Source organism: Ictalurus furcatus, chromosome 23, assembly GCF_023375685.1.
Source record: "Ictalurus furcatus strain D&B chromosome 23, Billie_1.0, whole genome shotgun sequence".
Lineage (NCBI taxonomy): Eukaryota > Metazoa > Chordata > Actinopteri > Siluriformes > Ictaluridae > Ictalurus > Ictalurus furcatus.
Window position 1 is genome coordinate 2,292,907 of NC_071277.1, and position 15,219 is coordinate 2,308,125.

At 35.4% G+C, this 15,219-nt stretch overlaps 1 protein-coding gene across 1 annotated transcript in view; it reads right to left on the reverse strand.

Moving 5' to 3' along the window:
- LOC128599391 (polycystic kidney disease 1 like 1) overlaps window positions 1–9,742 on the reverse strand; it is a 52,621-nt gene extending 42,879 nt beyond the window's left edge. The window contains 1 exon segment of the mRNA XM_053610928.1: window positions 9,605–9,742. Within this exon segment, the coding sequence (XP_053466903.1) occupies window positions 9,605–9,742 (138 nt within the window).
- Window positions 9,743–15,219: the final 5,477 nt, after the last annotated feature.

Genomic DNA, 15,219 nt, shown 5'->3' on the forward strand with positions numbered 1-15,219 from the left:
GAAAAGACGGATCTCAACATCATATATCCACTGGTGGGAAGGGGTCAAATATTCAGAAGATTCTGGAAAAGAATGTGCAGGACCTGGAGGGTTTTTCTGAAGAACAGTGGGCAGTTTAACTGCTCAGGACAAACAAGGGACTCGTGAACAACTCTCACAAAACAAAAAAAACAGTCATTGATCATCCAGGTAACGACACACAGTATTAAGAATCAAGCGTATGGAAACTTTTGAAAGGGTTCATTTGTGCAAATTCAGTGATTATAGTGGCTTGTGGACCACACAGTGTGTAAACATCTGTTATGTGAAAAAGCTTATTCAGGGCAGCACTAAATAAACAACAAAATGCAATTTTTACAGTCCCTCTTATTTTTAAATTATAAACATTTTGCAGACTCTGCAAGGTGTATGTAAACATGGGACCTCAACTGTATATGCTATATGTTATAGAGAATTTCTGACTGATCCTGATTCAGTTATTTGTATTATATCCTCCAATTTAGTAATATATATATATAGTGTATATTATAAGTATGGAAATAATGAAAAAATAACTACAGTGCAATTAAACACAGTTCATACACAAAGATCATAATATATAGTCACTACTTGAAATAACTATTTGTCATATTTGCATGTTATTGTTATTGCATGTTATTGTTATTGCACATTGGATGTTATCTTGTTTTTCATAAAGTAAGTATCCTAAATTAATGTAAACACGCATCTGTTTTTGCTTCTTTTTTATGATCTGCCATTACCTTTTTTTTTATTCTGATGATCCAAGTGAAACTAGGGTAAATGTAACATAATATTAAAATTATTTTGCTATGATTTTCTTTTTTTTTTTTTCTTTTGTTAACAGCTAGTAAGAAAATCCATCCACATGAACAACAACGCTCAGCATTCTGTAATTTGTACAAATGGAGTCTGTCACCCCTAAAACAGAAAAAAATAGTAAAAAGTGTTATGTTGGTTTTTTGTAAAATATATATATATATATATATATATATATATATATATATATATATATATATATATATATATATATATATATATCAGTCTATTAAGCCATTTGTATAAGCAGGGTTATTGTAGACAGCAAATTTTTTTTGGATAAACCAAAATCATGACTACTAAGATAACTAGGAGTCTAAAACCTATACTCAGTGAAATATTTCTTCTTCTTCTTCTTCTTCTTCTTCTTCTTCTTCTTTCTCTCTCTCTCTTTCTGGAAGAACATTAGGACATTAGGAGGAAGTGGTACGTTTAAGCAGGAAGGTGAAACTATGGAACAATGCCGTGGGTTTTTGCGTTATTCATCATCCACAGTTTGCAAATGCAATTCTATTCAAAGAACAAAGACTGTGATTTTCCTCTTGAAGTAAGGTCAGAGATCTGTCACATACTCTGTGTGTGTGTGTGTGTGTGTGTGTGTGTGTGTGTGTGTGTTCCTCACACATGTGGAAAGAGAGAAATAAATATATAAAGTTGGAACCTAGATATTGACATTATGCTGTTATTATTATTATTTATTATATTTGCAAGTGTGACAATTATGACATAAACCTAATGCATGATTTCATAGAGTAATATATCTTAAATTCATCCATCCATCCATTTTCTGTGCTACTTATCCTTACAGGGTTGCCGGGAACCTGGAGCCTATCCCATGGAGCATAGGGCACAGGGTGGGGGACACCCTGGACAAGGTGACAGTCCGTTGCAGGGCACAATCACACACCCATTCAGACACTACAGACACTTTTTGCACATGCTAATAAGCCTACAATCATGTCTTTGGACTGGGAGGGGAAACCGGAGTGCCAGTGAGAAACCCCCGAGAGGGAGGGAGAGCTCAGGGAGAGCTCCGCACACACATGGCCACAGCAGGAATCAAACCCTCAGCCTTGGAGGCGTGCCACAAACACGCTAACCACTACGCCACCGTGCCCCCATCCTAATTTCCTTTCATGTTAAACAACATTTCCTTTGTTTTAAGTATTTTATTGTAATAGTAAGGAAACTAAAAGAGAAAAAAATAGTTGTTTTATTTATTTAAAATTATTGTCTGACGTATGTTAAGTTTAATTTAAAACAAATCATTGGCGAGCATTTATCACAAATACGAAATAAGCAAAGCAGCCGAGCGTGATATATAACTATTTAGTGCTGCTGTAAGGATGAAAGAATTTCAAAACAGTTCTGCTCTGTCTTTAAGCCTCTGCATGCCATCTACCATAACCAGTAAGGTATCTAGCACCTAATAAAGGAAGATATAAAACCAGAAATGTTGTCCTCAATATTTAAACACAACATGTTTACAGATTACTACATACTACCCCCAGATCGTGGCTACAGATGGACGCTTAAGTAATTATTGTTTATTTGATCATTTCCAATTGTATTATCGGTGTCTCATGGTCACTTAGAAAAAGTAAAAAAAAACAAGGCATTTAATAGACACTGACCAGAAATCTGAACAGTAACACACAACCTGGCTGTGGAAAAAAAAAAAAAAACATCTATCTGGTACTTAGATATTTAAAATAGACTGTTTATTTGTCATATTTGCATGTTATTTTTCATGAAGTAAATATAGTAAATTAATGTACACTCCCCTCTGTTTTTGCTATTACTGCTTTTTATTTTGGATTTTAATGATCTTCCAAGTGACACTAGGGTACAATATGAATATTATGAAAAATTATATTTGGATCATTTTCATAACTTTCAAACCTAAGGTAACCCGGGTGAGAACTAGTGGGAAAAGCCTTCTTAGATAACGCTCTTTATTTATGTGAGCACTGAAGCCATCCACATGAACAAGAAAGCTCAGCATTCTGCAGTTTGTGCGAATGGGATCTTCCACTTCCAGTGCAATTTGTTATGTTGTCCTGTCAACCCATGAAAAGCAGCTCAGGTTGTTCAAATGGAATATTTACACACAACAGTTCTTCAAAGCAAACCGGCAGCTCAAAAGTGAGGAGCTCTTTCATTTGTCATGCATTAGTTTTGCTCTCTTTAGGCTAGTGTGTAGAGCCTGCTACACACACACACACACAACACACACACACACACACACACACCTTGGATGTTCTGCTCACTTCAAAGCCAGACACACGTCACACTGCGTGAAAGTTGAAGCTTTATATCTGAAGCATGACAGAGCTTTGGTGACCCGGATGACAAGTGCAAAAAAATACACACCAATGAGAAGAGAAGAACCTGTCACATTCCACACTGAGAGGCAGAAGGCGGCCATTTTATCTGTTATTCCTGGAATGTGCTGGTGGCACGTTATGATGGATGAGGATAGAAGTGGACTGTCAGTTGCATGGGTCAGAGGCAGCCAAGAGTAAAGTGGGTGATGAGGTGCAATGGAAAAAAAAAAAAACCTCTTATTGAAAAACCTCTTATTGATGAGGATCATATGCTGTGATGGCATACAATATAAACAGGATAAAATGTATCACATTCCAGGATTTTTCTTCTTGCATTATGCATAGAATAAAATTTCCTAAAGAATTTACATCTCTCTGAACCAGTAAATAAATCAGGATTTATTTTTGCTTTGATTTAGTTCACATAAATGATTTGAAATATATTACACTGTCTTAAATACAAAAGCCACGTATATCATGAATGTTATACTCCACTAACGGTGGTTCAGGATATAAGACTTTGAGGACATTTTTAGGAAAGAATAATTTGAACAACAAAGAAACCAAACCCAAATGTGGTGCTGTGAAACTCTGTCCATCGAAAGTAGTTCGAAAATGTGTCCAGTGTGTCCAATGTGTTCAATGTGATCTGAGGACATTTTCAAATGCTACTAAAGACATTTTCACAATTGATTTGCCACATGGACAAATAAAGCAAGCAAAAAGACTACGGCCAAAAGTGACTAACGTTATAAATAAATAAATAAATAAATAAAGTCTGAGTGAATGACCTGAACTCTTCAAGCTCAAGATTTTCCATAGTTAAACAAAGTTTGGATATATACATTTCACTTTCCAAATTTAGATCCTTTTTCTCACTCCAAAAGTCTTTCATTTGGCCAAGAGATATTGGTCTCACTAATCAGTTATGAAGTTCATTCACTGCCATTCGATTTCTAAATCATGAAAAAGTTAAAGGAGATAGGCATAGCTGTCAGATTTGGATGCAGTTTTGGCTCCACGGAAAGTTCTACCAAAGAGATTCCCCGACAGAAACAGAAAAGCTTTTTGATAAGGAATGACAAATTTGACTAAAATGATAATGAAGTAGAACTAAAAGGTAACAGTTTGCAAAGGAGAACATCAAATGTATGTTAAGTTTAAAACAATGCCAATTACTAGGTATTTATCACAAACGAACAATAATGAATACGCTGCAAGGATTGAAGAAGTCAAAATAGTTCTGCTACACCTTTAATCCTCTGAATGGTATCTACCAGGATGACATCTAGCACATATTAATGGAATACATAAACGCCAGCCATCCTTACTATTTAAAAGCAAATGAATTACATTTCCACATATTTACGGATTATTGATTACTGCACAGATTACCTCACTTAACTAATTATTCTCAATTTGATCATTTGTGGTATTTGGCAGACACCCTTATTCAGAGTGACCTCCAATTATCTAAATTAAATTCATTATTATTTAAATTTTATTTTATTTGTGTCTTATGGTCAGTGGGACAAAAGCTCTTAAGTTGGAATAATAAAAAAACAAAGCATTTAATAGACAGTGTAACCTGATCGAGCCAAGAAATATAAACAGTAACAAAGAACCTGGATGCCATATGTCGAGCAGCTGTTCCATAACTTTGTGCGTAAACGCACAATTCAAACAGCAGGGGGCGACACAGAGAGACTTCCGTGCCCAGGATAACAGCCTGGATGCTACAGAAAAATGTATAACGCATAAAGGTTCTTGTTTGTCCGTTTAGGAGAACACTTCTAATGAGAACCAGGATTCATTTCACTACAACTGAGTGTTACCATGTCACTTAAGTTTTCCTAAAGCACTTTTAGTTTGCATCATGTATGCATTGTACACTATTGTGCAGTATTTCCACTAAATTATATCATAATTGTTCATCAGAAAATAATCAAAATCATGTCAATTTCATGATATATGCCAGCTGCAGGCTTCAGATTAATATGCTTGTTCTAGTACATTCTAGTAAGTTATTGTTTCTACAGTAACAACCTGCACAAGGACTGTGTAAGTGTTCTGCATTTTTGGAAGGAGTCTCCAGGTTCATAACTTTGTAATGGTCAGAGGCAAAACTTCAATTCAATTAAATTTTATTTGTATAGTGCTTTTAACAATATACATTGTCACAAAGCAGCTTTACAGATATAAAATTTAACTGTGTGAATGTATGCCTAATGAGCAAGCCAGAGTCGATGGTGGCAAAGAAATAACTCCCTAAGATGAAGAAATCTTGAGAGAAACCAGATTGAAAAGGTAACCCAAGCTCATGTGGGTGACACCAGATTGACAGTGCAATTATAAATAAATCCCGCCTATAACTGTGTGCTACATGGTCCAAAAGTGCAATTGTGTAACCAGAAAATTCGTTGCAGTTTTCACATGAAGTCTGTTTTGTTGAACTGATCCACTGTTCACTGATGGAGACTTGAGTGTAAAACTGTTTGTGGCAATTGCAGTCCTAAATTTATCATAGCAACCGTAGTCGTCAGCCATCACAGCATACCTTTTCATAAGAATTGTGGTTCAAAGCTATCTTCATGGTTTTGAAGTGGTACTATCCTCAGTAGTCTCAATGATCTTCAAAAACTTTAGATCACTGAGACTTTGGGGAAGTCTTCACAGCAAAAAGCTTGGAAGTTTCTCAGTAACATGACATGGTGTCTTAAGCTTGTTTATTTGGCTTATAAAATTCACGTGTGAGAGCAAAAGGAAGGCTTTTGAGGGAACTACTGTTTGTAGCTGTTATAGTGAAGATGGTAGCACTAATGTTGCATCCCAATTCGCCTACTATACATCCTAAATAGAATCCAAGATTAGAATTAGTGTGTCCCAAATTGTAGCATGTCGCAATGACTATCCCAAAGATCTACAATTTCTGGTAGATTTTTGAAGTGGGGATCCAAGGATACTTTTTCAGCTCATATTGCCCACAACTCCTTGCACGAGGGAGGAGTTTTTTGACAGTTTGCTTTGCCGAATTTAACCTGCAAGCATGGCGGATGAGTGCAACGTCCTTGATGAATCTTCATTTAAGTGTAAGGAAGTTTTTTTTTTTATCATGTAAGATCAATGGTTGGATGTCGTGTAAAAAGAGTACCATGTTTATCTTGTAGGGTCAGATAAAAAGACCGAGCAACAACGCCCTCTTCCATTACGTGATGTGTTTGTATTTCCCAGTAATTGCATACTCTTTTTGCTGCACACTCAAAAGTATGTACTGTTTCTTCACAAAAAGTGTACATACATTTAGTGCATAGTACCAGTAGGCGAATTCGGACGCAGCATAGCTATCTTCCTTTGCGGAAGGTCCGGAACATTAAACATAACAATAAATGGAGAAAAAAGTATGACATGTTGTTCTGTAAATAATTCATTTTAAAAAGTAATTGTTGGAAAATGAAAAACAGACGGAGAAAATCCTCTGTTACTGGAAAATAATTTACTTCAGGGTTAGCCACATCACACAAGTTTATAGTTGATTAATTTCCTAGAACAGCATGCCCTGCCGTATATGTTATGGCATATGTGATATAAGACATTCAAATCTGTGTTTCAAAAACTGATCATAAGTTTACTTATGTTTCACCCGTCAGGTTTTGTACACCATTCACATGTCTCGGTGTTAGTGACATGCATCATTAGGGCATCATTAATCACAATAACAAGGTAAAGTGTTTTTGAGAGTGTGCAGCATTGCATTCGGAGGCGTCACAAGGTACTCGATCGGAGCTTCCACACTTGCAACGTTCACCTCCATCCAGCACAACTAAAGAGGAAACCCAGAGAAGATTCTCTGCAGCTTGAAATGATTTAGGAGGTATGTTGCACGTGTAGCCGATACCTCAGGGGCATGTTTTATCATTTCCCGAATCAGAGCAGTGACGTTCTTCCTTACACACTCATTTTGGCCCTTAGAAAGCCCGAATCACAAAGAGGAGAGGAAATTGCATCCTTCACCAATTTATTGGTAAAGGATTACATTATAGACAGCGTTTATTACTGCAATTCATAATACTACTACGTAGAAATGTCTGTCGTGATTCCTTGGGATTTTCACCTCAGATCAAGCAAAAGAGTGTGATTTAAAAATAAAAATAAAAAGCAGTTGGCCTTGACTTTTATTAGCATGTTCGTGGAGGGTTGTAATAACTAAATTTGTATCATCTGGTATTTCTACTATGTTAGCTTTCTTAAGCATGTCTGCAACTGTGAACACGTCTGCTTGTTACTGGATCTTTGACATATTTTATTGCAACAAGCAGGTGGAACAGTTGGGTGACAGATGTAGCTGATTTTTATTACACTGTACAAGAACTGCATGATCACACAAAAATGGAAAGGAAATTTTTTACATAGAAAAACGGGATTTCCTCCCAACCCAGAAAGCCAGTAGCATTTACACAGATAGTAAAGTTGTTCCGAAACGTGCCTAAAGTGTTTTTCCTCTTCCTTTTCTAATATAGCACGCTTTTCCACACTGTGGTATGAATACCATCAGTTCCTATAGCTCTTGCCCTCATTCTCTGACTGGATTTCAAAGTCCAAGGTGAAAAGATTCATGCATGATGGGTTGAATGGGTTGAAAACATGAAGTAAGCTGCTATTCATGCAGTCGTCTCATAAAGTCACAATCAAAGTAGTTTTTTTTTTAAGGAAAATCGGGCATTTTTATTTACTGCTTATTACGTAATTTCTCAAACCATTCTGACAATTTAGTAATTATCTAGGAAGAACTTAAGAAGTTATCTTTTATATTCAGCATGCTCAAAGTTGTGACAGTTGCATGCACTGTGTAATACTAAAAAAAAAAAAAAAAAAAAATGTGAAGGATTTAAATTTTTAGAATTAGAATTTTATACATATCGCATCAAAATGTTTTCTGGACAATTAAGATAAGGGACAGACAGCTTGTTTGCACACATCCAGCAGTAAATTATTTTCAGTGTTTAGAAACAGACCTTGTGGTATGAGTGTTGCTGGCATCCTGGTTATAGTTGGTTTGGGGCTTGGTGGATAACTGCACAGTCTTGCACAGCTGCTTGAGCCACATGCTGTTTGTTTTGGCAATAACAGGAATGTGTGGGGGGGGGGCGTATTTGTGTGCATGTGTGCTTGTGCACATGGGTGTGTGTGTGTGTGGGTGGGTGTGCATGTGTGCATGTGGTGTGGGTGTGTGTATGTGGGCATTGTGTTAGATTATGTTACAGGTAGTATATAAAATTGGACGAATCTGGGACACTATTTATTATGCAAGAATACACACTAAAATATCAGAAACCCAACCAATGATGATACATGATTCAGGATTTTCTCAATACCATTAGCTACTGTGTTGTCATGCTCGATACAAAGGCAGGTCAAGATAATCAATTCTTTGAAGTAATAATTAGAGAGTCTTCAAGTCTGTTAAGTTGCAGAACGTCTCCCTTTCCTGGTGCCTCTGACAGGTCATTGCTGTAATTTGCATGTGTGTGTGTGTGTGTGTATCAGTGGCTTAACTATACTCACTGGTAGAAACAATCTGAACAGACAGAGAGAAACAAATAATAATCAGTCATTGTAAGACTGAATAAACTAATCACAGCATACTGCAGTGTTACCAAAACAGCAAGAACTAGCTGCATGATAAGGAGACTAACAAAGTCTAACATTCATAACAAGACACAGTCAGTTAAGACAGTTTTAGTCAGGTGAAATGATAAATGAAATGTAAGCTCTTCATAAGACCCGTTTGCCAAAAGAACGCCATCAATCCGAAATTTTATGTTCATTCAGGTAAAATATTTGGCTTAAATAAATCTTAAATCTAATATTCAATGCGTTTGAGTCTGTTATGAGTATTCTCTCATAAATCAGTGATAGGCCATATCTACTTACATATTAAATACATAAATAGTTAGTTGATTAGTTAATATTGTTTATAAATATGTTACTCAATACTTATATGTGTTATGTGACTACAGGTATTATAAGGTTTATTATAAGTATCTGTTCTCTGTAAAGACCTTCTAACAAAACATTTTTTTTTTCTAGGGCCTTAAATAAGTTTTGTAAACTGTTCTGACTACAGTGTGTCAGATTCGGTTAGAGATAGTATTTAAAGTTGGACGAACGTGGAATACTTTTTATGAAAGCAAGAATACATACTAAAATATCAAAAAACCCAACCCACAACAGAGCATTCGTCATGTGCATAATGTGCATGACTGTCAACACAAAAATGTTAAATAAAGCCATAAAAATGATACTGATGATACATGATTTAGGATTTTCTCAATTCTAATAGCCACTGTGTTGTCATACTCGAAACAAATTCAGGTCAAGATAATCCATTCTTTGAAGTAAAAAGTAGAAAGCCTTCCATTCTGTTAAGTTGTGGAACAGACAGGCTGAGGGAGAACGTCTCCCTTTCCTGGTGCCTCAGACAGGTCATCGTTGTAGTTGGCAGGCCTTCCAAGAGCCAGAGCAGCCGCATGCTGAATAGTTGGGACGACGTCCAACAGACGAGGCCTCTGAAGGGACATTACACCTAAGCCAGAGACTGAGAGAGAGCGAAAAACAAGAAAAACAGCAGCGGGAAAACACCGGAGAGTGAGACAACCTGCTCCCTTTTGGCCTATACAAACATCAAATTATGATATACTAAAGCTAATTGTGTTCCATAAGCATGCATGAATAACACTTCCACAAGCTGAGTAAGAGGGGCAAAACATGAGAGCTGTTGAATGGAACATTTTTTTCTCTTTAACCCTTCACTGATATAACAGCATGATGAATTAAAAGTAATAGTGGTCCATGGAAGTGCAATAACATGGCCTGGTTTCTCAAATAGAATGCTGTTTTGCCAGCATTCTTACTTCGTTTGAAGTCAGTGATTTATCTTGCACTGATTTGTTTCAAATCTTAAAAAATACTGTATAGATAGAGTTGCCTGAAATGAAATAAAATTCAAAACGAATATGAATATCAGGCTAGTTTATAGCTGCAACAGGAGTCTCATGTAGGGCTGCAAATAAAGTCGAGAAATGAGAAGATTAATGTTTTTAGCCCAATATTTAATCATTTTTTTGTTTATCTTAAAGTAATGAGTATACAAATTCTAGGCAATGAACAGGTAGAACTAAGTTGAGACACATTTGTGGTTTCATTTTATTGGAAACAATCTCAATCAAACTGGAAACAACCGTTTTTACCCTCACAGTGCAGCTGACTTTAGTGATGCACTATTCACAGGCCCGTTCGGTTTGAAAAGAGGCTAGATCACTTGATTCTCACAGTATTGTTCTTTATTTATTTGCCATTTTGTACGTTTTTGTTTTATTTCTGGTGCTCATACCCAGCTTATTTAGGCTGTTATCCTGTTTTCATTTTATCTGTACATTCCAATTTAATGTTTACTTTATAGTCTTCATTTTCATCGTAAAGATTCGTTATGAATGAATCTGCATGCCATGTGCACTAATGTAAATATTACAGCATTACATTGTGTTAAGTGTTATATATTATATTATATACATGTTGTTTGCGTTGTTTATTTGAGATCCAGCATGATGAGCAGACATAATTGTACATTTACATTTGTGCTTTGACTGTTTTAGGGACAGGTGTTACATTTCTTGGTGAACCCCTATAGATGCAGCAACAACCTAACTTTGAAGAAGCATTCATGTCAGAGGGACCCATTAAATCTAAATCTCACAGATCCACAGGCCGGTCCGAGTGGCATTTACTGAATGATAGTGCAAGAAAATATTACACACTTCAAGCGTTCAAAATATTTGACTACTATCATGTACATAAGCAAAGAATTTGTGTCCACAAATTAATACTATATAATGATATTGTTCAAGTCAAACATGAGAAAACTGGTGTTTTTTATAATTCTACAGGTTTGAGGTACGATGAAAATGAGGAGGGGGTGCACCAATTATATTTATAAGTGATAAAATGTATCTGTTACTTAGTAAATACCAATAAACATGCAGGAAGAAATTGAAGCAAAGATAACGTTCTTAAAAGAGCATCATATCAGGTTACAATGACAGTAAGTATAACCCTGTCCATTTGACCACTCCGGATAGCCTATATGCAGATAAGCATCACATGTTCTTCATTGAGATTTGGCTGTCTGATGTACACATTACATAAAACTAAAAGATATGTTGGCGTGTGGGTTCAGCAATAATACGTTGGCATTTGGGCCCTTATATATATATATATATATATATATATATATATATATATATATATATATATATATATATATATATATATATATATATTTGTTAACACTTCAATTCATTAATATAAAACACAATTAAAGGCACCTATATATTTATTCTATGAAATTATATAGTCCAAGTCTCTGATGAGATGACCTAAGAGCTCACATTTAGAAATCAATTATAAAATGTGTATCTGTGTATAGCTAAACCACGTTAACAAAAAAAAAAAAAAAAAAAAAATGAGATGACCTCTCCTCAAAGCATCTAAGCAGTCCTGCGAGATATTCTTATATTAAAAAACAAAGCAGGTTATGAATCCAAAGCTGTGTGCTATTCTATATACAAAAAAAAAGTCAGAGTTGTTCGTAAAGTTTCCAAATAGAGGCTTGTAAAAGAAGTGAATGAGGAGAGAAACTCAGTTTGCATATGCTGGTGTTTTTTGGTGTTTTTTTTTTTTTCTTCTAGATCTAAAGAGAAAATTTTACATTGGAATGCAAGAATTCTACATTTGCTGTTTATCACATCAGAGAAGCAGAATATTACGAATAAAAAATTATGATGAATAACCCAGTTAGGTCAGAACAGCTAGCTGCCAAAACACAGGCGAGCTGCAAGCTGGAGATCATCTTTGCTAGCTGGTCAGTTATTTTCCAGCTTCCTTATTATTGAGTAAAACATTTTTAAGATTTAATCATTGCCTTTCTTTAATGTTCTTGAAAATAATTTGCTTTTGATATAGCATTAGTAGTTTTCATTTAGAAAATGTTTCTTTCTTTTTTTCTTTTTTCTTTTTTTTTACAAGCACTTACCAGCTGGCAAAGATGGTCTATCATTTTCAGTAGCATGGACTGTGTTTTGGCAGCTGGTAGCTGGTCTAGACCAAGCCTGACTTTTCAACTCCTTCATCAGATGTGCAAGCAAAGTGCTCACACACATTCCTATAATTAAATGTAGCCTATAGAATAGGAATGATCAAAGACAAAGTAAATATAGGACAGGGAATAATTAAGCAAGCAGTCTTCAGTTCTTCAGTCAGAAAGGCCTAAAATCCTAAAAGTTTCGTTGCAGCTTAATCTGCATTTGAATGGTCTATTAATGGGGAAAGATGATAGATTATAGGGAGCCAATCACTACAAGAGAGTTGAATCTGCAATCTCCATATATTTTGCATCATTTAGCAAAACCATTCAGTGAACAGTAACTTTAATAACAGCATTTTAAGTACCAAGCTAACCAGTAGGCGACTAATGTGCTTCTGGCGGTCCACTGTTGCCCTGGTAACAAACCGGAAATAACCTTTACCTTTTCTGCCTGCGGTCGCTTTGTTTTTTTTATTGGACGCTATACTCTGTTTGTTATATTATCCAAACATATAATATAGAGACCTGAGGACGAGCATGCATAATAAGCATTACAAATGACATCAGATTAGAATTAATAATGTTAAAATTACGATTAAAAGAAAAAAATAAAACATTCCTATTAAAATACTAATATTGAAATTACATTAAATAAGCGGGCAGTAGAAATTCCAGCACAGAAACACCTCCCCTCGTTTAATTAACAGGTTTATCTCCACTTGATAAGGTTAACTTGCATTATACAGTAGCCAGGAACAGCAGTAAGTTATTCCGTGCGCATTTTAAAGCATAAGAAAAGGGGGAAATATTCAAACATGACCCATGACCTGTGCAAAATCTGTGCGGATGCTCTTGCACTGTCATGTGAAAGTCGAACTATTACAGAGATGTGGGTTAGTGGGTCGATTATTCCTGCCCTGTGTAAGTTTTCATTTAAAAACCGAACTAAAAAAATCTAAATGCTAAAAATGAGAATGATCTCAACTCGGGCGTGATTTCATATTAAACTCCAGTTTCGAATCATTTCATTTGGGCTTTGTAGACTAGCCTGGTACACCATGCACGCGCTCGGATGTATGCAAATATAGCCATCGGAACATTTTGCAATGCAAGAATAAAGACGCTATTAAAGAAGGGAAAAAAAATTAGAAATACTCTATTTGACAGAGACTTTTCTTTGTTTTATATCCAGTATATTGTAGGCCTATGTGTCCTACAAGCTAAGACGTCAAAGGAAGGAGGCACGTGCCACGTGAATTACTTGACCTCCATTAGGCCTATATCAGGCATGTATTTAAAATCTGATTATAAAGTTGCAATCTTGTGAACCCTATCATTTTTTTCCTTTTTCTTTTTTTTTCTTTCTATTTCGCCAGTAAACCTCCTGACATTCAGTTGATTCAGATAGGCCTATATCAATATAAGAGCAAACGATTCCCCAGCACTATAATGGGCATTGTTATGCATTTAAAACATACAAACCTATATAGCTGAGCTTTCAGTGAGGGGAAAGTTTGATCATCTGGGAAATAAACTCTGAGTCGGCAGAATACAACAACCTGAAAAAAATTAGCGCGTACCATCCCTGCTGTCACATCGTCTGTTCTTAAATGTAACGGATATTTTTTGTAATTCCAACAAGCACATACACTAGCAGTCCTCCTATACCAAGTGTTAATGTATAATACCATTGCGTTTTTATGGGGCGAATTATTCTTTTTTTTTTCTTCTAATTTATACATTTATAGGTCCTGCCACCTTTTATGTGAAATAATCCTGGTACTGTTCAGTTTTTCAGAAATCTGATCTTCATACATGAGACATAAATTAGTTGAAAATGAATCATATTCATACTGATGATAATAATAAAATTCTACTCAGGACTACTTTGATAAAACTTCCATACATCACCTCACGGAATTTTGTAAGTCTGTGAGACACTGTAGGGTATTAGTGTACAACTCTCTGTTGGATATTATCCTGTATCCATGTGTCCTTAGCTCACATTTTCCCGTACCATTATGTTTAATAATAGTAAATAATAAATAATAAAATTTAAAAAAAACATATATTTAAACATATATATACAACATATTTTTTTAAAATATTGCACCATTTATTTACATAAATCAGAGATAGGGAATGATAGTAGGCCTAAATGATTTTTTTCTAAAAAATTAGTGCCAGGTCCCAAGACCTGTACTAAGTGTTGGCGTTAGATTTTTGTTTTAGATTTCCTCACATAGGCTATAATGATCCTTCTGTCACTTCCAGTCAAAATGCTAAACTTGGCCATTTTTTGCTGTTATAACACTTTATAATATATAATATATGTTATAATAGGACGTCACGGGAACCCTACACATGGACGTTCGGGGGACGTTCGCAGAGGCCATTTAGGGAAGGTTTTGGGGACTTTTTTTTTTTCAGCTGGGTAGACACATAAGCATTTTCTCCTAAATGTCCTAATTTATTTTTAGATTTTAAAGCTGCACATTTAAAAGCACATAAAATCACCAAAAAGCACTAAATCATTTATTATGAACCCCCAGGCTGTATTTTCCTATAACAATAGGCCCAGTTTACACTATTCTCGTGTACGTGTTATTAGAAATTTCTTAGAAAGTAGGCTACATTTCCATTGGTCTCCATTCCCAAAGCCTCGAATAAACACAGACCTTTAAATGAGCTCATCGTTTAAATGAGCTAAGATTAAGATTGGTTACCTGTTCAGGTGTGTAAATAAACGAGGAGGCCTTCTATTGAAAGACAGCAGGTGTCGGTTAATAGTCATATTCATCTCCATCTATTTTGGAGCTAATCAACGCCATAGCCACAATGTTGAGGAACCATATTTAATTTAGGGAATACGCGGTTTCTAAACATGCGCCAGTTGTTGTTTTTTTGTTGTTTCTT